Raw genomic sequence first — 24,806 nt, 5'->3', positions numbered from 1 at the left:
CGTTACATTTACATTAGAAAAATAATCTTAACGTTGCCTCTGTCATTGTCGATTTCCACAACACATCAGTTACAACAACATGTCCTGGGTGTCAGACACTGCATCAAAATGAAACTGAAATGTTCTTGTCCTAATGGTCTCGTCTGGAGCACCAGCAGAGCCACATTAACAACACCTCCACAGTCTCTTCCCCCTGTCAGTTGTATTGATGCCTGGGCCTGTTGTTTGCCTTGTGAATGATTCAACACTCTCTACAGTCCATTTGCTGTCTGATTCCTCTTGTTGAGCTGCTTTTCTAAATATTCCATTGATGTTCCCTCCTCTCCTCTCTCTGGTGGTTGCGTTCAGCGGCGGAGCTTTGGGCCCGATGCCCCTCATGCCTATTTGGCCTCGCAGCCTCTGTCTGTGAAACTGTGCAGAGCATTTGAAATACAGGAGCCAGCGAGGTGGGAAGAAAGGACGGGGAGAAGAATAAAAAGCACAGAAAAATGAGGTGGAATAGCTTCAGTGAAGATAAGGAAGACACAAAGGGTTCATTGAGACTTTGCCATAATGGAAGGAGGTGACAACGGCATGATATAAGCCCTTATGGGGGTTTGTCACTGTGACACCTGCAGCATGCCACTTCAAGATGCCCATTTTTGTGCCACGTCTGAATTTGATTTTGCCTAAACAATCCTTTTGCTACTTCTGCATGCAATTAAACCCCATCCATGTTCATTTTTGTACTTATTTTGATGTAAATGGCCTGTCACGATCATTGATATTGAAATTACCATATTTTCCGGACCATAAGTTGCACCTTTTTTCATAGTTTTGGCCGGGGTGCAACTTATACTTATATACTTATACTCCGGAGCTACTTATATGTGATATTATCTGTTATTTACACACTTGCAACCGCATTTCATACTCCAGTGCAACTTATATATGTTTTTTTCTTCTATATTATGCATTTTTGGGCTGGTGCGACTTATACTCCGGTGTGACTTATAGTCCGGAAAATACGGTATTTTATATGAAGCATTAACTAAATTTTAACAATATACAACCGGCAATAGTTTTTATTTTCTATTACAGGTGCACTATGTAACTTTTCACTTGCTTGTCTCCATGAAGATCGTATTGCTTTGTCCTCTAGTGGCATTAAAATACCTCCATGCAGAAAAGCAGGTGACAGTTACAATTACAGGTCAGATCTGTGGAGAGGCGAGCCCACTCAGGGGGTTAAAAACAAAGCAATAATATTTAACATGTAGACAAGCAGACCCCTCGCCCGAAAAGTGACAGTTCTGCAGTTTTTCTAGATTTTTAATAGATTGTGTTATACACACCCAGACTTAGAATGCATTTGTCAATTCAGTATAAATAAATGCACAGAAACAAATACTTAGGTCCAGGTTATCAGCAACATAAGCATAGCTGTACACAGATAATTGTTAATATATCTTGTAAGTAGGAGCTATAACAATACAATAAAAAGAATGACACCATGAGCACCATATCAAGTCTGCATGAGCACCTCACAGCTGACAGTGAGGACGGCATAAATAACACTAACTGACAATGTGCTGACACCTGCCGCGGTATATGTGCAGTTTTAAGGTGAGTGGGGTTCAGATATCAAAGTTTGAAACGTATCCACCTGTACTTTTCTTTAACAGCGAACTTGTCCCTCAAGCACCTTTCAGCTGCACGTCAGAGCGGCTTAAACCTCGACAACGCTCAGACAACCCGACACATCGGAGGAGCAGTCAAACGCCGCTCTGGTCATGTGGAAAGTTTGACCCATTGTGTCTCGACAAGCTTTTTTTACTCAGATGCGTTTTGTTTATGTCCGAGAGTAAAAAAAAGCAGAACAGCAACTCTTTCATTTCCTGGTTTAATTTGCCCCTAAATCAACTCCTTCAGTTTTACCTCCTCCTATAGCCCCCAGACCTTGATGTTTAGCCGTTTATGGGAGAGGCTGGCGCAGGTGCGGACAAAGCCACAAAAGTGATCCAATTTGGTGCGAGCAGTAAATTGCGTGTCTGGCGCACGGGGGACAGGCTGGATACATATCTCCACTGCTCGGGGATATAGTGCTGACAGGACACACGGGGAAGCTACAGAGGGAACAGCCGCCCGACACACTCCCAAGTCTATCCATTTCCCCACTAACTTCTGTGGACGCGTTCTGCTGCGTTGCAAAAAGAGCATAAAGAGTCAAAGTGCGTACGGGACTCTCAAAGGGATGACCGAAAATTCACCTTGGAATGTGGAAAGTTCAAATAAATAGTGAGATATAGTCGTGGCGGGGCAAGCCTGGACCTAAAATGGGTTTTATGGAAATGGTGTTGGGAGCGTGCACCTGGACCTCTTCTCCCCGCTGGACTGGACTAATTGAGCAGATTACACGCCTCCCTCTCTTCTCTAATGAGCGTCAGTGCTGTGGACCAAATGGCCTCAGACTTAGCCCTGGCCCTCTCCTCCTGTGCACCATTAGGATCTTCACATCGGTCGTTGTGCTTGAAACTTTATTAACAAGTTGGCAGACTTTTTCCAACTACCGGTACTTGTGAGAAGCTTGACTTAGAGGTCAGAATATTTTTGTGGTCTTTTTATTGTTCTAAGATGATACAAATAAAAACAAACAGAACGTAGCCCATAGAAAGTCAATTTGGTCTACAGCAGACCTGGGCAAACTGCGGCCCGTGGGCCACATGCGGCCCGTTTGTCTCTATAATCCAGCCCGCCAAACATGCCAAGTAAGGGTTTTTTTGGGGGGGGGGTTTTCCCCACACCAATGATTGCTGGCCGGCCCACCCCTGATCTACAGAATGTCCCCTTTTGTATCCGTCTTATTTGTCCCAATCTCTGGCAAATGTGACCATTTTCAAATTCACTGCATATTTTTTCTAATGTGTCCAGTTCTTGACAGTCGGTGTAGTTTTATAACCCCAGATACTTTGTTTGGCGTTGTCAGTTTGCAGTGCCTCATTCATCGCAGTCCAATATTTATGAATAATTGGGCAGTCGCAATACACGCTACCTAATAGCTTCTCCAACAACTAGTATTTCTCTCTAAATAATGTGCACATGTTGTCATAAAACACCATGGTATATTTGTCCAACAGAATTCTTTCCAAACATGAGATTTAGTGCTGCTCCATTGGGGTGTGCGTGCATGTTTCATTTTAGAATTATACAGATCATACTATATACACTTGTTCAAAATATCCACTGTGATTTTGTTTTGTCAGTAATATTATAAAGAGTGACAAGTCTAACGGCGCTTAAATACCAGGCTTGTGCTGTGACAACCTAATCTGACTCTATTCACCACTAACACATGGTTCCTCCTGCTGTTGCTGCTGTCGAAGTATTTTACTTAATACTCTAACTTTTGTTATCCTTAACAGTGGGAAAGCAAAGTTTTATTGTGGCCTCGTCACTCTTTTAGCAAGTATTAATTATTAGGACTTAAATCTTTTGTATGTTTTTATTGTTCTCCGGTGAACTGACTTGATTTTTTGAGCTATTTAAGATGGAGCAAGATACGTCAAACTACATGAGGTGAATTTTAAATGTTGTAATAAATTTGACATCCTTCAGAATGTTTTGGAGGATTTTGAACATAAATATAATTAAGATAAGATAGTCTTTATTTGTCCGCACAATGGGGAAATTTCGGCGTTGCAATGGAAGTAGATACAGAAGTAGGAGAACAGATAACTTATAGGAAGCTTTAAAAAAACACTCTTAATAGAAAAACTCTTATAAACAATACTCTTATAGACAGAACCTCTCATATTCTTAATAAGGAATAGAGGGGAAAAAATATATAAAAATGAAAAAATAAAATAAAAAAGTAAGATAACATAAGACAAATAATAATTATAGTAATAGTGGCAAAGTAAACACTGTTACTGCAGTTATATGCACATGAATATGACATTGCGTATGAGTATTGCACATGAATATGACTATTGCGTATGAGTATTGCACATGAATATGACATTATTGCGTATGAGTATTGCACATGAATATGACATTATTGCGTATGAGTATTGCACATGAATATGACATTATTGCGTATGAGTATTGCACATGAATATGACATTATTGTGTATGAGTATTGCACATGAATATGACATTATTGCGTATGAGTATTGCACATGAATATGACATTATTGCGTATGAGTATTGCACATGAATATGACATTATTGCGTATGAGTATTGCACATGAATATGACATGGCGTATGAGTATTGCACATGAATATGACATTATTGCGTATGAGTATTGCACATGAATATGACATTGCGTATGAGTATTGCACATGAATATGACATTCCGTATGAGTATTGCACATGAATATGACATTGCGTATGAGTATTGCACATGAATATGACATTGCGTATGAGTATTGCGCATGAATATGACATTATTGCGTATGAGTATTGCACATGAATATGACATGGCGTATGAGTATTGCACATGAATATGACATTATTGCATATGAGTATGACTGTAATTACACATGAATATCGACAAAAGGAAATAATGGTAATAATTGACCAAATAATACACAGGTTTATTTGCCTATAGTTCCTGAGTTAAGAGGCCCTCGGAGTGTGAGACAAAGCTTTGGAGTACTGTACCACCGACTAAATTATTCAGACCAGGTTGTTTTCACCCATTTTAAACGTCTCTTTGTCTGGTGATTCTTGGTGAATGGCAGGTTGCCACGCCTTGCTGTCATGAAGTTGCCTGGAGTGGACCATCTTGAGCTGTGAACTCTGCGAGCACCCCTTCCATCAGGAGGGCTTTGATGTGACACACTGCAGAGCTATCAAAACTACCCAAATATATTTTTCTCTCTCAAGCATTTACCCGAATCAATTTGTGGTAGTGGGAATATTTGTAATGGGATTAGTAGTGCCGCTTGCAGAATTGTTGTAGTTGGCTGTATTATTCTGTGTTCTTTTAGTGGGCAGAAGTAGAGTACATCATTTCTGGTCATTCACAGTTGTATAGGCAGTAGTATTTAAGTAAAGTTGACTTGTAGTAATCATAGTTTCAGCATTAAGTAGCTTCATCAAGTGAGTATGACCATGCTAAGGATTTGATTGAGTATATTGGTAAGGAGGGAAAAAATTGTGAATTCAACAGTTGAATTTTAGGCAGTAGCAGAGACCCAAACTCCTGCTGTTTCCTCTTTAGGGAGAATCCTATTGTGCTGCCCCGTGGAACAGCCCTGTAGTGTAAGGAGCCAATCAATGACTTTGAAGTACTGCTCTCTTTTTAAGTGGCTCGACGCCTTTGTGCATCCATAATACAGTCAGTGTACCAGTATGAAGACAGCTCCCGCCATTCAATCAAGTACACATCTGAACATGCCCGTGACTCACTGCAAATCCCAGCCACCGTTGCAGAAAACATCTGTGCGACATTCACTGATTCTGCAAATGTTTAAGAATCACTTGTGAGCTCGTTGTAGTGCATTTAGTGCCATTGTAGAAGAGTCTGGGTTATGACTGACTTTAAATGGATGTCGTATTTAGAAAATGTAAATCAGCAGCTGCTGGAGGAGGAAGCTGAACGCTCCATGAAGATATCAGGCATGTTGGTGTTAACCCCACTTGTGCCGAAGCTCTGCAGCTGCCATCTGTGTGTTTGTGTGTTTGTGTGTGACACGTGTGTGCGACCATGTGCTGTAGATCAAGTAGACGATGTTGTACACTGATCTGGCAAAACATTGTGACCACTGACAGACGACATAAACACGCACATCTTCGTTTTGCTATTGCACCTGCCGTGAGTCAGACTGTGGTCGGTTTGTAGCGGGTTTGAATTGTCCTCGAGGATAATGTGAGTTAGAAGATATGAATGATGGAGCGGCAGAGTGTGTGTAGTTATCTCAATCTGAAAGTTGGTGGTTCACTTCCAGCTTCAACCAGAGCGTTATGTCATTGTGTCCTTGAGCCACTTGACCAACCTTCGCTATGTATGAATCTGGTTTACAATATGTTTTATTAATAATGAGTCCAGAGAACGTTGGCACAGATTTTCAGTCATACTCGATTTAAGGCAGCTGTGGCTACTGAAGTAAAGGCTTATCACTACTGAGTGTGGGGAATGATCAGTGCAATGAATTTAAATAAAGCAATAAATAGAATCTTGAAAGGCACCGAAGTATGCAGTATTGTCATTATTAAAAAAGAAAGTGTACAAAAAGCATATGAATTTGTGACGACTAAACTGCAGCCATTGTGCAGTAACTGTCCTGACAAAAAAGGTGCTGAAATATCAACAGGTGATGCTGAAGAAGGCTGATTATCCTTCAAGCAAACAACTTTGCTTCTTATCAAATGGTTTGAACTCAAAAGTTATAATGTCAAGAAATTACGCATGAATCAATGCTATTACTTAACAGTCAGAGAACATAATTCAACTTAGAATATTAAACAACACAGAAACGTCAGTCTTTTGTGTGGCTTGCAAGGGAGAGGAAGGCTTAGCCGAGTCAAGATGTTGTAGGCAACCTGAACGACTTTCCAAAATCACTCTCAGCGTTCCTCCCTCTTACAAGTCATTTTATTAAAATCACACATAAAAAAGGCGGGTCACATTTCTCATTGGTCAGCTTCACATCAAGGCACTTGTCTTTTACGACTCTTTGGTATTATCTTTAGAGATAGTAGAAAAAGCTTCAGTTGTAGTCATCTGGACTCAGTTTGAAAAAGTAGACGTTTCGACTCTCATCCAAGAGTCATTGTCAATAACAGAATTTAGGTCGAGAACTCCGATATTAATACTGTTCTGTGGTAAGACCCGCCCATTGGGAGGAGCCTTCCTGAAGTAGAAAGAGTTGTTGGTTTCAACAGAAACTCCCCCCTTGTATCTACCGAGCTAGCCTATTCAGAATCTTAATGGGCTATTAGAGTCCTCTTTGTCTTTGTGACAACCACCCTGAGTACCTGATTAGCATCTAAATGTCCTGGTACTGGTCCTCTACCTTTCCAGGGGTTCAGTAACCCATTATAAATAACAGGAAGATTAAACCTTAGCCCTCCATTTCTGTTTAAAGAAGGTCTTTCTTTTTTAACAAAAATAGCTTCCTTGACTCCTCTTTCAAACCATCTTTTCTCCCTGCTTAAAACCTTCACCTCACCGTCTTCAAACGAGTGATTAGAGGCTTCAAGATGGAGATGCACGGCACTCTGAGGTCCTGAACTTGTATTTCTTCTGTGCTGATAAAGCCTCTTGTGTAGAGGCTGTTTCGTCTCACCTATGTAACGTTCTTTACAACTTTCTTCACTGCATTGGATCGAATAAACTACATTGCTCTGTTTTTGAGTCGGCAATTTGTCCTTTGGGTGAACCAGTTTTTGTCTTAAAGTGTTTTCTGGTTTAAAATAAACAGGGACTTCGTGTCACACCCAGCTTGTGCTGTAGTGGGTGGTTGGAACCAAAGAGCAGATACTGGTCTGTGTGTGTAGGTTTCCTATATACTTCTATTTGGAGAGGAGAGGACGGGAAACTCCAAATAGAAGTATATAGGAAACCTACACACACGGACCAGTATCTGCTCTTTGGTTCCAACCACCCACTACAGCACAAGCTGGGTGTGATCAGAACCTTACAACACAGAGCTCAAGGTGTGCCCACCAGCTCAGAGGGCAAGAGGAAAGAGGAAAAACATGTCCGAAATGCCCTCTCAGCCTGTGGTTACCCCGCTTGGGCTCTCAACAGAGTGAAGAGAACCAAGAAGCAGGACAAAAGGGAAACTGAACAGAGAAGGAAGGGTGTTTCTATCCCTTATGTGTCTGGCCTGTCGGAAAAACTGCAGAGAATTTTTAGACAACACGAAGTCCCTGTTTATTTTAAACCAGGCAACACTTTAAGACAAAAACTGGTTCACCCAAAGGACAAATTGCCGACTCAAAAACAGAGCAATGTAGTTTATTCGATCCAATGCAGTGAAGAAAGCTGTAAAGAACGGTACATAGGTGAGACGAAACAGCCTCTACACAAGAGGCTTTATCAGCACAGAAGAAATACTAGTTCAGGTCCACAGAGTGCCGTGCATCTCCATCTTGAAGCCTCTAATCACTCGTTTGAAGACGGTGAGGTGAAGGTTTTAAGCAGGGAGAAAAGATGGTTTGAAAGAGGAGTCAAGGAAGCTATTTTTGTTAAAAAAGAAAGACCTTCTTTAAACAGAAATGGAGGGCTTAGGTTTAATTTTCCTGTTATCTATAATGGGTTACTGAACCCCTGGAAAGGTAAAGGACCAGGGCATTCAAATGCTAATCAGGTACTCAGGGTGGTTGAGCCAGGGTCTCACTAAGACAAAGAGGTTTTAACAGCCCATTAAGATTCTGAATAGGCTAGCTCGGTAGATACAAGGGGGGAGTTTCTGTTGAAACCAACAACTCTTTCTACTTCAGGAAGGCTCCTCCCAATGGGCGGGTCTTACCACAGAACAGTATTAATATCGGAGTTCTCGACCTAAATTCTGTTATTGACAATGACTCTTGGATGAGAGTCGAAACGTCTACTTTTTCTAACTGAGTCCAGATGACTACAACTGAAGCTTTTTCTACTATGGAACACGCCTGGACGAATGAGGGATTACACCGACATATCTTTAGAGATAAAAACCTTGGTGAATGTTCTACCCATCTGGTCCCCAGGATGGGAGGAACATTCCTCACGGCTGCTTCTACAACATCTTCACACATGTCATTAGAAATACATGCCTTTCCTTCCCCCCAGGCTAATGATGCAGATAACTTTTAACACACAAATATAATCAAATATTTACGTTTTATCACATATAATAGTCTCAAATAGTTCTTCTTTGGCAGTTGGTCATAAAATCTTCCTCATCAAATCTAGGTGCTCATAATGTTTTGCTTGATGTCTCTTGTTGTGGCATCTGTGCACCTACACTTACACTTGCCTGCTCTCTTAAAGGGATGCTCATATAGCCTTCCACCACATTCTCTGGTCCAACACCTCCAATCAAGTGAACACCTCCAGAGCTCATTTACCCTCGTCTCGGATGGACGTCCACGTGACCACCTTCTAAATTCACAACCAGGATTGTGTTAATAATTTACCAATTTCCCTCGTTTCCTTCATCAATCTCCCTCCCCTTGTTTTCTCTCCCCCCCTCGCTGCCATTCACAAGGTCAGCGGGTGCAGGGGAGGCTGGGCTCTGCTTGTTTTGTCCTCGTCACTTTCTCCTCTCCTTCTTCCCTCGGGCTGCGACAGAGAGAGAGACACGGGCTTTAGAAGTCACCACGCGCGGCTATAAGGAGCGGGCGCGTCTCCCACTTCTCCCGAGTCGCCTTCCCCGTGCAATAGCGGCGGCATTACGGCTTGTCTGGTTGGATGAGCGCGACGGAGCGTGAACTACCCTACATTATAACGGAGACGCACTTAACTCACATCCTATTTATTTCCCTCTGACGCGTGCGTGCGCTGTGCAGGAGCCGAGGAGAGGCGGAGGAGCTGACCTGCTGCTGGGAATTTGTTTCTTTTTTTTTTTTTTTTTGTATTTCTTTATTCCGTTATTTCTTCCCTTGCTGAGCTGGTGGACACTCACGGGCGATGGTGCCAGTGACTTTTTCACCGGAATCTTGTCATTTCCCCGTCTAAAAGGCGCAACACCCGCCTTTGCGCACACTTTACGCGTCTTTAAGTCAACTCGAGCCGCCGTGAAACTACGCGCCGCCGCCGCCGCCGGGAGCAGTTCGGGTTCTCGCCGTGACCATGTCTTGAACCGAGGAGCGCGGCTGACACGATGACAGTAAGTAAATACCGCGGGATCCGGTGGCTTCAAGGTGCGGACTGTCGCTGGGCGTTTCTCGTGATGTGCGCGTCCTCCCGCGGGGACTTTTTTCTTTTTTTTTTGGGGGGGGGGGGAAACATTACATCATTAGGAGTAGCCTTTAAATGACTCTGCAGTCTGAGTGCGCGCCACGCCGTTTGGTTAACTCCATCTAACTAAATGGAATAAATGCGTTATGATTACTTTATAACGTTCTATTCGCGCAGTCGCTCCGAAAGGCAGAGTAATTGTGTGTAATTGTTAAACGTGGAGAAATTCCAATTGCACGCAATCCATGGGCGTGTGCTTTACGTTGATCTACGTCCCTTCAGATCCTATTCAGGGGGCAGCCGGTCACACAAATTAACCCCCCCCCCCAGTTCACCCAGCGTGCCCCCCGCGGCAGGGGCAGGGTGGGGGGCCACAGCTGTCAATTTGCATGTATTTTGTTGTGGAGTCCTGGTCCTCCCTGGTCCTCTTCCCTGATCCTCCCTGGTCCTCCTGCCCGGTCCTCCCTGGTCCTCCTGCCCGGTCCTCCCTGGTCCTCCTGCCCGGTCCTCCCTGGTCCTCCTGCCCTGTCCTCCTCCCTTCATGGGCTAATCCCACAGCGGATCAGCTTTAACGCGCCTGCCGGGGTTTCTTTTTCTCTGCGCCCTGGCCACGCTCTCCTCGCGGACTCCCGTTCTCTCCTGTTCTCTCCCGTTCTCTCCCGTTCACTCCCCAATGATTAGACCGCTTTTAATCGGCCTCGTTTGACCGCCGCGTTGACGTGATCATATCTGGAACAACCTCGCTGGCGCTTCATGCGAAAACTGTACAACGATCTCCTCTTGAAAAGAAAGGTTTGCTCAAATTGTGTTGTGTGTGAGCGAAACGGCCGGTGGATTTAACGAGAGAAGAAGCTGCTCGTGAATGCACTTTATTTGACTTTTAGTGGCTGGAAACAGGAGAATGAAAGCCCGGTGCACGCACCACACACACTGGTGACCGTAGGGATCTGCTCTGTCCATGAACACTCGGGTAAGATGGTTTTACGCAAACGTTTCTTAGTGAAATAGCAAGATGCATGAGGACTATAGGAGGCTAAGTATGTTTAGGAAGTTGTCTCATTGTAAACACTGGGGCTTGAGCCCCTACAGCCCCTCCCCTCCCTTCAGGGCTCTCAGGGGGTTTTGTGTCAAAGACCATCATATCCCAGAAAATAATCTCAAAAGGGATTTGTAATCCACTTTAACATTCTGTCTAGCCTTGTGCAAACACAGTAACCCAGCTATGTCGTGTGGCCCTTTTGTGCATTCATTACAAGAACATTCTGCTGTATGTTATAGTCATAATAAACCCAATATAAAGAACAAATTTGAAATAGTTTACTTCTCACTGCTTTCTGAACTCTTGTGTAGTTACTCTATCATTCACACCTAATCAAGCACATTTTACAACTCTGCTTTTTAAAGTGGTATGAATCTTTATAATGGTACGCTCTCAAATAAAGATCGATTCCTTTGAGAGAGGCCGGGGTCGTATGGAGATTTGTGATGGTGGTAAACTACGCAAGATGTGAACTAATCATTTTCTGTGCTTGAGCTCAAGTCAACACAAAGCAACTTGACTGACAGTTTTGTTCATGTTTCTTTACAGAATGCTATCTCATTGTGATTTCATCAATAATAAAATATCTTTTAATGGGCTATTGGTGTTATAAAAGTGGACTAAGCGCTAATACGTTTTATCAAGGAAATTATTACAAAAGGAAGATGAGTTTCCTCAGAAATGAAGTGCTTTGTTGTTGGCGTGACCATATCTGACCAACTCATTTGAAATCCCTGTATACTCGTCTGTTTTTTCCCTGGCCCTGTCTGACTGTTGTCTTGCTGTCTTTGCTGCAGGATTACCGGGAGGATGGCATGGACCTGGGCAGCGATGCCTCCAGTCGCTCCAGCTCCGAGTCAAACTCCAACAAGGTGACGCCTTGCTCCCCGTCCATCGACTTGAGGGTTCTGGAGGACTACGAGGAGGATGAGGACTACCAGCACTACAAAGAGAAGGTTATTGAGGAGTGGGAGAGCGAGTACCGAGATAACTACAGTTCCTCACAGCATCCTGGTCCAGAGGAAGGTGGCGGAGGAGGTGATGAGGCCAGTGACCATGATAGTAGCTACATAAAGACAGTGAGTAGTCACAGCCTGGAAGATGAACTGCACGATATGAAGATTGTGCCAGCCTCCTTGACCCCCAGTGGACATACAGCCTCAGGCAACTCAAGCCCTGAGGAACTTAAACAGAATGGAAATATGATTGTGCCACGCAGCAGCCAGTTGCAGCCTCTTGGAGTAGGACAGGAGGCCACAGAGACCTCACAGCGCAGCTCTGGGCAGGCCCGAGTCAGCCGCTATGGCAGGGGTGCAGCAGAGACAGTGGGGCACACGGGGAGGTACAGGCTGGACCCGAGTGTGGACGAGGAGCCTCTTCCCACCATGGACTGGGCTGCTCTGGAGAGACATCTGGCTGGTCTGCAGTGCAGAGAGGAGGAAAACCAGAACCTCAACCATAACTACAACTACACCACTGGCAAAACCAACTACACCTCAGTAAGTCTGCATGCTCCAGCCCAGCTTCTGTGAGATCATGTGATGTGTGTGTCAGTGTTGTGATGCTATGGGTGACTGTTAATCCTACAGTTATCTGTGTCAGACAGATCCACAAACATGAGGTTATGTTGGCTGAAATGAGTGAGGATTAGTCTGTTAATGTTGCTTTAAGCTATAGCACAGCTATTACCCTGACCACCATGAGGCCAGGAGACGCAGTTGGAGGGAAATGGAGGCAGCAGGGGACAGACAGGATATAGATCGAGTTGTTCTTACTGCAGTGAAGCATGACGCAAACAGGAAGTGCATAGCCTCCAGGACGTCCAAAAACAAAGCCAATTTCAGTGAAGAGAAAGTCTTAAAAATATATTATGGACCACATACTTATTTTAATACCATGAACATATGGCGTGTTGTTGCTATGTCATGTTTCCACCAAAAGAGGTCACTGTCACACCAGTCTAAATAGAGGCATATTCTTTTATGGCTTTTCAGTAAGGGTAACATGAGCTCAGAATCTAGTTGTAATATAATAAAAAAACACAACGCATTAACACAATAACTACATCTGTGCCACGTATGTGTGTTGAAGTCATATTATAAATTAAAAGTTTCCCTGCTCACCATTCTTCGACTCAGCTCGGAGCAGGCCTGCTATTCTTTACTCTAAGTAACATGCTTTGTGCACAAAGACAATGGGCACGTTGGTGTCATTGTAAATGTTTGGTGTGTTTTGTGCCTGGAGGCCCCCTGTCTCCTCGAGGCACGTCAGGAATGCAGGGGAGGAGTGATGGGTGAGAGGAGGGGACTCGGGAGGAAAGAAGATATCTTAGGAAAGAACCAATTCAAGGCCATAGAACCATTTGTGCCAGTGTCACTGTTCACTGCAGAATGATGCTTTAGTCTGGGGAGGTAAACATTGACCATTTTTGTCAGACATACAGCTAAATGATTTTATAATGGAATATAAACACTAACAGAGATAAGCAGCTCTAATGCTGGTGTGATTTAAAATCGCAATATTGATCCAAAACTCCATCCATCCATTCATTTTCTATCGCTTGTTCCCTTTCGGGGTCGCGGGTGACTGGAGCCTATCCCAGTGACTTCGGGCCTTAGGCGGGGTACACCCTGGACAGTGGCCAACTCGTCGCAGCGCAGTTTGATCCAAAACTATTCAATGAAAAACAAGTCAGCTATTTTTGTGTTGAAAACCACTGTGCTGTTTTGTGCTGGCCCTTCATCCCATAGGTCACCCTATGGAGAGCTGCAGTCCATGATAGTGAGCATTAATTTGTGTCAAAATGCTGTATTATCCAATGTCTCATCTATCCTTCTGTTTATTCCTCCATGACCTCTTTACTATAGTTCAAAAGAAAATACCTTGATTGACCCTGTGTGCTCGATGTCTTTTTACTGAGGCTTGTGTATCGAGCATCTTGAGTTTATTCGTTATATTTTGTGGGTTAGTTTGTCCTCAAGAGATAAAGTGCCAACAGTTTTCAAACCTAGTTAAATATTTAAAATGTCCACTCTTTGGTGAGAGTACTGATGCATGGAGGGGTCGGTCTGTCAAGTCTGGGTGTATCAGAGGTATCAGGGGGGATAATAATCATGGTTCAGTAGAGCTCCTAAAACATCTGCTTTGAACGACAGAGGTGACTTTTGTGTGCTGGTTCTTAATCAAACATTTCCACTGCCTGCTTAAGGTCAGGGTTAAAATGCTCTAAAATATTAAACTCCATCTATATTTATGAGCCAGACATGTCAGTGCAGGTCGCTCAATGAAAGGGGTTATTCTAGTGCAATCTCAACATCTGCATAGCGGCTGTGGGTGGAGGCCAGGGAGGGGACACCAGGGACGTCCTGTGTGCAGTTTTGTCCTAATGAACTCAGGAGGCACGTGGCACAGAGGGGCCCTAAGGGATCTTTAACACTCTAGAGTTATTGCTGACCCTAACCCAACATTAGCCGTACGCCCTGAAAGCTATACAATAATAATATTATTCCTTTTCAAGACAGTCCAGAGGTGAGGAAGGGTCACTTTCCATACATGGCTGTTCTTCAACCTACAGAGGTGCATGCTGGGAGGTGATTAAATCCATGGCTGCAGGGTATTTCTTTTTCAGTCTCACAAAGCACACAACCAGATCCACCCTGTCACACCATTCAGAAAGCGCCCGTGGGTAAAGTGTGTGGGTAAAGGCTCGGAGCTCACTCACTCTGCTGTCACTGCTTGTTTTCTGCATATTTGAGCGTGACATGTTCGGCTGTCATCATAAAAAAATTTGAAGTGCCACAAATAGCTGAAGAACATATTGATGATAAATGATGATATAGAAACACATTTATGGAACTGACACAATTATCCTAAAATAGGATAGTTCCAAAAATGATTCTTGTACAATCAAGTTTTTAAAAAAAAATCTATAATAGTTAGTTAGTTAATAATTAATAGCAGAGTGAAATACTTAAGTAGTTAGTTTGTGTATAATATAGTGAGTCATACAAGTTATTCATTCGACCTTCTATAGCTCCAACCTAATTGTATCAAAAAATAACAAGAAGTTAGTACAACAATAAATACACTCAAACGTGCATTAGTGTTGTCACAATACAACCATTTCAAACTCGATTCTGATACTAAGAGAAGGCTCCATACTCTATATATTACTGATTTTAATTCCACAAAGTTCTAAAATAGAAGTTGATTTCAGCACAAAATATTTCTCTTTCAATTAATATGACAGATCAAAACAATTGCTACCTCTTCAAATGAGTATCTATTTTGAATAGTTTTAGTATCAGTTACAAATATACTTTTAGGCTCTTTTAAGCTTGAAATTCTTCTCAACCTTCAAAGCATTTAATTGTTGTTATTTGATTGAAATGTTGTTTGCAACTGAGATGTTGATTTGAAGGAAACATTTCAAGTATTGGTACATCATAATTTTACATTTTGGCCATTGTAAACTGCAATATTGATCTAAAATTGATCTAAAACAGCGTAGTAATAGAAACGGGTCTGTTGACTTCTTGCTCAAAACTGTAGAACTGATAAACTCTTCATTGTGACATTTCACTGTAACAAGAAGCAGATTATTTACTTGTTTTTGAAAAGTGTCTACGTGACATTTTAGAACCCTACATGTTTCACTCTGAGTCTTCATTTTTTCAAATAATCACAGCAGGCACTGGACAATACAGGATTACTTAAACATGCATCACAAAATACCACTTAGAGTAAACTAATGTTGAGGTTAAAAGCTCAATAAAGTTGATTTTGCATATATCCTCTTTAATATAGTCTGCATTTTAGATATGCAATTCTACCAGTACATTTTTATGGCTCTTTAAATGTGGCTTACATCAAATAGATCTAAAAAAAAAAAAGCTCTATAAAATGAATTGTTGTACATGAGGACCACAGTTCTCCAAGGCACAACATTCATATGCACTATATTTTCATGTCAACAATCAGTCAAATGATTAGGTTGAACAATTGCAAGACCACAGAAAAGAAGATAATACAATAAATGTGTAAAAAAAGAGATTCAATGGTGGAGAGAGAGTCTGAAAGATACACGTCACAGTGCACTCTGTGATTACACGTCCACCCCAGCCTAACAATATAACCACTACCTTCAGACTGTGCCACGTAAGAGAGGCCAAGAGAAGAACTACTGCTATAAATACACTCTGAAGCGGCTCCAAAAGAGGCACAAAATAGGAAAAACAAGTGGTATGCATGTGCAGTGGCAGGGCGCAAATGCAGTGGAAGTATGCATGAACAGGAAGTAGGAGGGGTCACGGTGTGGGCCTGGACCAGGTGTAGATGGCCTGTGCTGTTTTGGTTCTGCCCCTTTGGCTCCAAGCGAGTGTGGTACAAGTTTAAACACCACACGCCCAGTCAGTCTTCACCATAGACTCTTTTATGGTCGTGATGCTTAGACAGTGAACTCATGTTTGGAAATCTCCCCTTTTTCGGTTTTATGTGGAGTGTCGACTGCTCAGCTTAACGTTGGATTCTTTACAGCAAGTTGGGCACCTAACTCAGGTATTGCATCTTACTTTAATGTATTATTGGACTTGTATGCCCATGGGCTAAAATAACTTCAGAAAGTTCAGATTATATCTTAAGGCATTGCATATTTCTGCTGTGTCCAAGACAAAAGTTTGAAATGTCAGGCATAAAGCTGAGTAGAACCAGCTGTGTTGCTGTCTGTGCATGTTGGTTTTTTTCTGTTTGAGCAGGTTGATGCTGGCACAAATCTCTGCACAAAGGCATCTGCTCAAGTCCCAGGAACATATTATTACTATTGTTTGTGGCAGTGTTCATTTGGATACAGATTTGAATACAGTTGCATGTGTCATTCTTCTGTTCACAAGTGTACTACAGCTGCATCAAATATAAGAAGAATGCACATCTAAACAAGTAGATTTAAAGGTATGACAGTTCTCGCTCTTGCCTAATACGTTAGTTAGCTTCTGTCACACGGCCTAAGGGTTAGAGTCTACACACTTTGAATGCTGCCGTCTGATTGTTTGTAGCGCTTTATGCAAACTATTGTATATCCTAACTTACAGCAGAGAAAGAGCTATGTTTGTCCAGACAACAAGCCAAGTGTTCTTATCATGTGTCGAAGTACAATTTAGTCATCAGCCTGTAATAAAGTAATATAGGTCATAGAGAATGTGAGTAAAAAAGATACATTTCTCGGATGTTGCCTGAAGTTTTGACTCGTTTTTGAAGAATGACGTCATCGGAGTAACAATTAGCCATTAAATATATCTAGACTTGCTGGTGGAACTGAAAAGGCTGTTGTAGTGTTAAAGACACAGCCTCCGGGGGCACATACTTATGTTTTCGTGTGCCACCATGTAAGCAGCACACCCTCTGATTCATCCTGAGACAAGCCCAGAGATTGACACTGTTATTAGCCTTAATAAAGCTTGGACAAATACTTAAATATTCTTTATTAAAGATGTAACTATTTAATCAATAACTTAACTCCTAACCTCTTTATGAAGTATTTACTAAGCCTAAATCATTCTAAACTATTTGTTCACTATAAATTAAGTATTTTTTAAAGCTAATTAAGGTGTAGTTATTGTAAGATAGCACCGGAGTACTTAATGTAGCTGAGATATCCGACTTTGTTTTTGTAAATGTATTTATTTTGTATTTTGAACGGGACATTGTGACAAAATGAGGCTGCGGCACACGGTCTGCATCTAATAATGAAGTTTATTTTTTTCGTCCAACCAGAATTAAGAGCCTAAAGCAGCGCTCTGATTGGCTGTGCTTGGGTGGTCCACCCCAGGTTCACTTCGCTGTCTGAATAAAGCTCTTCTAAAACTATACACGTGCCTAAAGTTAATGCATGTGCCCAAGGATTTGTGAGAGTGTGGAACAGGTTAGACAGATTTAAAGACTTATCCCTGTGAAAGTCAGGTACCCGAGCTTTAATGGCCTTAAAATGACTATGGTATAAACAATTTATCAAGGTTTCCATAAAGGCAGTGAACCAGTGAACAAATAAGATACTGCAGTTCAAACTACAAGTCTAGTTCCTGTTGGCTTTGATGGACCCCAAATATACTGTCCATTCCATCATATTTTGAACAATAAGTCGATATAGTAATTATCGAGGCAGGCCTTCCCACTTACTAATTGTTCTCATCCTCATGCTGGTACAACGTATTATAGAGCTTATTCTCAGTCTCAAACTACAGCAGGGGCTTATTTGTCTGGTGCCTCTGTGGCCTGAAAGAAAACTGAAGTGTTGGACTGTGAATGACAGTGCACGCTGCGGAGGAAATCAGGATTTATGCAGCCATAACGTTAAAGCCCTGTCAGGCTACAAAGCGCAGCGTCGCTATAAAAATACACATCCACAGCGTCGTCCAGCTGTATAAATAAGACCGCGGGCCGAGGATAAAGGAACAAGGTTTACGGTATGAAGGAGGCTGCTGGGAAATTGGCAAAGACAAAATAGACGTCTAGTTCCCACTCATGTATTAAAGCTAGTGGCTGTAACTTTCTTTAACAATGTAAACTTTCCAAATGCTTTCCAAATTCCTTCCAAGTTTTCTTTGTTTTTTGTGTTTCTTATTCATGCGTCTGATATTGAGGAAGTACCTGCAATACTGAAATAAAATAAGGAACTATGAGATCGAAATATTCTGCGTTTAATACAGATAAAAGAACTCAACTTAGATATTACTGTAATAGTACTGTCCCAAATAGGTTATGAAACTGTTGCCCCGAATCATGCTCACTATCCACTTTGGTCTTTGCTGTCTATAAAGTACTTAATATGCAGTTGTTTTAAGGCTATATTAAGCATACACCATTTTAGTTTCTAAAATCAGCACCCTTACCTTAGTTTGTCTTTTATGTCACATTTTTCCTTTTGCAACATTTCAAAATGCTCTTGTGTATGTGACTTTGCGTGTGTATTTACAGGGTGGAGCACATTGGCAGCAAACATGAAACAAATCTCTGCTACTGCTAATTATAGAGAGTGCTTGGGTGTGAGGGAGGCTGAGAAGAGGGCGCCGTGTTTTAAAATACAGACCATGTTCCAAACTACAGCACCACAGGGTTCCCCCTGTATCCATAAACCTGCTCCACAAGACTGAACTGTGTGTGTTTTACTGTATTTGTGGCAGAGAGAGACATAAGGGCCTGTTCTAATCCATACTCAGTGCTTCATCTGTTGCTGAGGTGAGAAAAACAGCACTTTACTATCAATTATTACAAAAGAATCCCAATACTGCAAAAATACAGTCAATAGATGGGGAACAAACCGTGGCCAAGGGGGAAAATCGTAACTTAAACTTATAATACTAATACTATTTTGGAGATAGATGGAGATGGACAGGTTTAATGCCATACTGTGAAACATTCCACACAAAGCAGTATCTTCATGGAGAAAAGCAGATACTAGGCTTCCACCAAGTTATATTAGTCCTCCTTTAAATAATCACAGAAATGAGATAAAAGTATAGTTATTTGCACAACTTCACCTAAATATTTAAGGAGATATCTCTCACTGATTAATATGTAGAAAGAATGAAAGGAAAGGAGTCCGTTTGTCCGAGTAAACACACAGTTTGAATGGCAGATCATTCCACAGTCTCCTCCTGTCAGCCCTGGCTCATTACCGCCCTGCACCGGTCTCACACTGACACAACCTGCTTTAGCATGCACGGCTTCTCGGCCCGCACAAATGTCAGCTCACTAAAAGCATCTGCGCACCATGGGCCCTGCTGAGTCGGGGGGGCCGGGGAGGGACCAGACACAGATTTACAGGAATGAGCAGATCGGAGGAGAGAGAGCGGCTTGGCAGAAGACAAAGTGCTCGAAGGAGGCTGCACTGCGTGACTGGGAGTTTGAGGTGGAAATAATCATTAGGAAATCATAGTCAAATACCAGTGATTACATGATTTTTGTGATTTGAAGCACTGTAATTTAAAGTTTATGTTAGAATTTAAGGCGTGGCATCCGTAACTACACTTTTACGCTTTTAGAGAGTTGTTTTCTGACACTTTTTATTTGTCCTCAGTTGGTTGAGCCTTTGTGACACTCACATAAACATTTTACATTTAGGCTTGTGTTCAATTTTAGTCAAACGTTAACGACTTGAACATTTTACTCACAAGTGATTTGGATATTTTATTCTTTAATTGAATCTGACTTTTCGACTATAAAAAATAATCATGCAAAATAAATCAATAATCTTTGCATTTTAATAACCTTAATCCTTTTCTGGACTATACAGACTCTTAAACACAGAAATACCGCCTTTATAACAACAACAACAACAACAACAACAACAACAACAACAACACTATTAAATAGAAATGACAAATTAGAATAAACTTTTTCTGATTTTCATCAATAGAAATTAGATACATATTCTTAGATACATAATTAGATTCATATTCTTCATATAAAAGTTCTGTCACCATTATTCAACCACCATTTTGTTGAGTATGTATTTTAAAAGTCTCAATGTACAATAGAAATAATAGTTTGAATAGTCGACTAACCATAAAAGTAATAATCATTGACAAGTAAAATAATTAGGTTATCCCTACTTTTGTGTTTCCTTATGAAAAAATGTGACGATTGAAATCAATACACTAAAAATGAAAGTACATAATCTTCAGGAATGCATTTGATGTGTTTTCCATTAGATTATCATTCACCTACATCCTTTTTCAAACTCCCTAAAGTTTTGCTCATTTTGCTGCTCTGATCACTCGACATTTCCCGTGCTTTTCATTATTACTTTCATAAATATGCACAAACCGAGTGAAATGCGCACAGGGCCTGACGAGCACTGTTCTGATGTGCAGTGAAGGATCTGAGCCCACAAACCCCTCGGTGCGACTGTGGCACATGACAGCCGTGTTTTTAGTTAGTTTGAAGTCGTTTTATCGCTTCTTCTGTGCAGCGCGCAGTAACAGACTGTGGACCGTGTGTGAGCGGCAGACTCTAGTTAATAATCTTTCTTCTATATGGCTTCAGATTTAGGGCACTTACATAATCACAGCATTTGGTTGGTGCTGTTGTGTTTCTATTGGCAACAGGACGAGACGCAATGTCCACAAGGCACGAGAGACGAGATGAGATTTTGAGTTTTGATACATAAATTGTCCAGTTCAGTTCACAATTTTTCACCTTACAATTTTTTGATTTAGCCTGTTGAGAACTTGTCCCAGTTCTAGTTCTACTCTTAGAACTAGAACATAGTAGGGTGTAATATTGTTGGTGATTGAATAAACAGTTGATAATCTTGATATTTTGACATTTAAATTGATTGAGTGCTGCCAAAGCCTGGAAAGAAAACATTATGAAGTGTATGGATTTATATACATTATAAGGGGTTTAATAGCAGTATAGTCCTGTAATAAAGTCTGTTTTTATGGACAAGTGGTTTTTGGTTTGTCTATGTTTAATCTACCATCAAACACACCATGAATTACTTTGATTAGAAAATACTGTGTTTGCTTTGTAATTGTTACACATTAGATTTAAATGCTGTGAATTCAAAGTCATTTCTAAACGACACAGTCTGGCTTTGCTACTAAGAGTGTGTGGTAGTTTAGCTTGTGCATAAAGAGGTGTGTTCTGATCTCTGACTCAGATAGTCACCTTGACATTTGTGTGAGGGTCACAGGGGGTCTCCGACTGACTGCTGCCATGGAGATGGAACAGAGGAGGGGGATGCTGTGGTTTCTGGTATCAAAGCGTTGCTCACAGATGTTGGACATCAAAGTTTCTCTGTGGAGTTAATGCGCTTCACTGAGATAAAGGAGAAAGTCCTATTTGTATTCATAAGAAAGGACTTCCAATACCCAGTGTTTGTTCTGTAACCTTTTATTTTACCTCACTGTTGTAAGGCTGGGACAAACCATTTCCACCCTTAAAGGTCCTATGTGAGACTGCCCCGATAGACAATTGTTGTGTTATTATGAATTTAGTCTAAAGGATCACCATTCCTCACTATTTTTATTAAATACAACCTTCTGAATCAAAGAGTGATGATATTGTCACATAAACAGTCTAATAAAAAAGTACTTTATATGTACTTTTACTTTTTTTAAGTATAGTTCGTACCCGTTGCTGTCTACAAATCACACAATTATTATTATTTAGTTCTTCAGGTTGTATTGTGACCTGAATCATTGTGATTATTGATTAACTGAAACATCTTGACATAATAGTCTCATGTTATACTTTATAATCACGTATAAAGAGCACACACACTATTATCTGTTTGTTTGTTTCATTACCACATCTTTGAGCGATCATGTTTCAGCCATTTCCTTCTCAAAACGCTTTGTTCTGCTGCATGATGTCGTTCAGTCAGTGCTTCTCTACGTTTTTAAAGTCCGTCCTGCTTCCTTCCTCAGTGCGCTCTCTTCACACACACAAATGTCCTTACAACAATTATACACGGAAAATCTCTGATGCTATTTGGCCTCAGGCATCTGCAATTTCTCACCAATATCCTCTGTATAATAGTAAGCTCCAGATAAGCTTCTGAAATCCTTTCTGATGCCCAATCTACTATAAACACTCCAGTCTTATAGTCTTGGGATGTTTGTGGTTCACAGACTCAGCGGAAAGGAGCAGAGCGCTTCCAGGTCATTAAACCCTGGAGTGGTCTTATCGAAAATGCACCGTCACACGCACAGATCGATAACGGGCAGAGAGATTTGGGCTGAGGAGAGAGCAGGAAACGAGAACCATCTTGACAAAAAAACAGACATGAACAGAAGTCAATCCGCATTGGAACGTTGCATACTTTACTTTAGATAATAGCAAGAATATAATGCGCTTGCTCGTTGTGACACAAACAAAAACACGGAGGCGGAGATTATGGTGGAGGTTGGCTGTCTGTGGATTACTCTGTACGTGACCCAGCCATCTGTGCCCGGTCAGATTATAATCCAGCCGGCCCATGTGAGTGAGCAGAACAAAGATGGAATAACGCTGCGAGCACAGACCTCCACCGAGGCTTTACCTGGGCGTGAAATAGAAAATCATTATATGGATTGACGCCGCAAAGTCTGAAAACTTTCCTTGAGTTATCGTGACCTTTCCTGACGGTTTAATCAAGGTCCAATCTGCTTTTAGAGAGACAATGCTAGACGGGCAAAACATCTTTATCAAAAATGTACCATCACAGGCTTTTTTATACTTTAATCGATTAGAAAATGGTAAAAATCCCAAAATAGACTTCTTGTTCAATCATTTAAGGTGGAAATTGGGAGGGCAGTGTTTATTATTATTATTGTGGACATTCTCATTTCACATTTTTAGTTTATTTGTTGTAGTACGATTAGATTTGAGCCGTACAGTGTTGATTAAGTAACTTTTATGACTGATTATAGCTACTAACCGACTTCTAACTTGTTTCATTTGATTTTTTATTCTTTGCAGCTCATGTTTTTTAACAATATTGTACATTCATTAGGAAATAAATGATCCTGCTTCTTGTGTCGGTCACATTAAATAATTTCAATGTGATTGTTTATTGTGATAATTTCTGTAGCACTACATCATACTGTAAATGTGTTTGTGACAGGGCTAATGACATGCAACTCTAATGTATTTATTTAACGTCTCTACGATAGGGAGTGCGGTAATAAACATATGTTCATCGCTCCTATTTTGATTTGTCATATCGGATATTTATGATTAATTTCGTATCAAACATAAAAAAGGGCTGGGCTGAAAATAAACAAAATAAAATCACAGTTTGAATGAAAGCAATTATAAAATCACAAAGGCTACAGTTTCTAAGGTAGCATTATATCCCCCACAAAGAAACAAATCAAAAACTGATATCCCCGTAGTTTAGATACAACTTCTTCTGAAATACATTTCATATTTTACTCTTTCTGTCAATCCTCCTCGACATATTTCATTTGATTATTAAAACAAAACAATTTAATGGCATTTTAATACAGTTCAAATCTCATAGATGGAGTTTCCTGCCTCTCTTCAGTCACGAATCCAGATTAGCATGCGCTTTTCCTTTTGTCTGACGGGATTCCAGAGTCACATCCTGACCCTGACCTGCTCCTCCGTCCTCCCCATGGTCCTCCCCCCTCCCAAACCCTTTTCCCTTTATTTTCCACAGCCTTCCTGTCCCTCCTGCTCCACGCCGTCCCTTAACATACCCCGCCCCCTGTCCAGCCAACACCACACAGCACCGCCCACATCCCACCGCTCTTCCTCCCTCCCTCCTTCTCCCTCACTCTTTCGCTCTCTCTTCTTTTGGGAGAAGCGGCGCACAAACACACCCTTTCCTCTCTTCACAAACAGCACGGACCAGAAATACAAAATAGACGACACGAGATTGGATACAACTTGACAGATAGAAGGTGATTTAGAGTTAGAACTGGGTGGAACCTCCCTCCCCACCTCCCTCCTGTGCCTCCTCGCTGCCGGAATACCACCGCAGGGCAGGGAATTCTACCAGAGCCCTAATCCATCTACATACCGCTCTGCCCAGCTCTGCTTTAGGATGCTGTGAATGATGGTGCACCAAGAAAACTGCTCCTATCAGGTAGCTGCTTCTGTACTTTTATACATATTTATACATTGCAATTTTGTCTTTGGGTTTCTTCATTTCTCCAGTCAGAAAGTTGGCACGCTCCTTTGATGCAGAACACTTAAGGAGAGAATTACGTCCCAAGCTTAAACTTCTGAAACGGAACGCAACTGTCAAATGGATGAACTTCAGTGGCTACTTTGCTCTTGATAGTGCCCTTCGTTTCAAAGCAGTGGTTTAAAGAGTCGTGACCAACCGTGTAGAGCCGTGTGTGTCTCCATTATGGCTCTGTAAATGAAGGTGGTGCAGAAGAGCTGGTGT

The 24,806-nt window shown here is 41.5% G+C and overlaps 1 protein-coding gene across 3 annotated transcripts in view; it reads left to right on the top strand.

Annotated features, from left to right (window-relative positions):
* Window positions 1-24,806, top strand: part of schip1 (schwannomin interacting protein 1) — a 126,868-nt gene that overhangs the window by 82,486 nt on the left and 19,576 nt on the right. The window contains exons 1-2 of one of the 3 annotated variants that reach the window (XM_072464121.1): window positions 10,580-10,840; window positions 11,707-12,408. In XM_072464121.1, coding sequence (XP_072320222.1) covers window positions 10,829-10,840; window positions 11,707-12,408 — 714 coding nt within the window. In that variant the 5' untranslated portion in view covers window positions 10,580-10,828. Of the gene's footprint in view, window positions 1-10,579; window positions 10,841-11,706; window positions 12,409-24,201; window positions 24,501-24,806 lie in introns of those variants that run through there. The other 2 variants (XM_072464120.1, XM_072464124.1) reach the window with 2 other exon arrangements.

The sequence above is a fragment of the Eucyclogobius newberryi genome, unplaced genomic scaffold, assembly GCF_026437365.1.
Source record: "Eucyclogobius newberryi isolate DKJ021-1_F unplaced genomic scaffold, fEucNew1.0.hap1 SCAF_10, whole genome shotgun sequence".
Taxonomy (NCBI): domain Eukaryota; kingdom Metazoa; phylum Chordata; class Actinopteri; order Gobiiformes; family Gobiidae; genus Eucyclogobius; species Eucyclogobius newberryi.
This window is presented reverse-complemented; position numbering and strand designations above follow the sequence as displayed.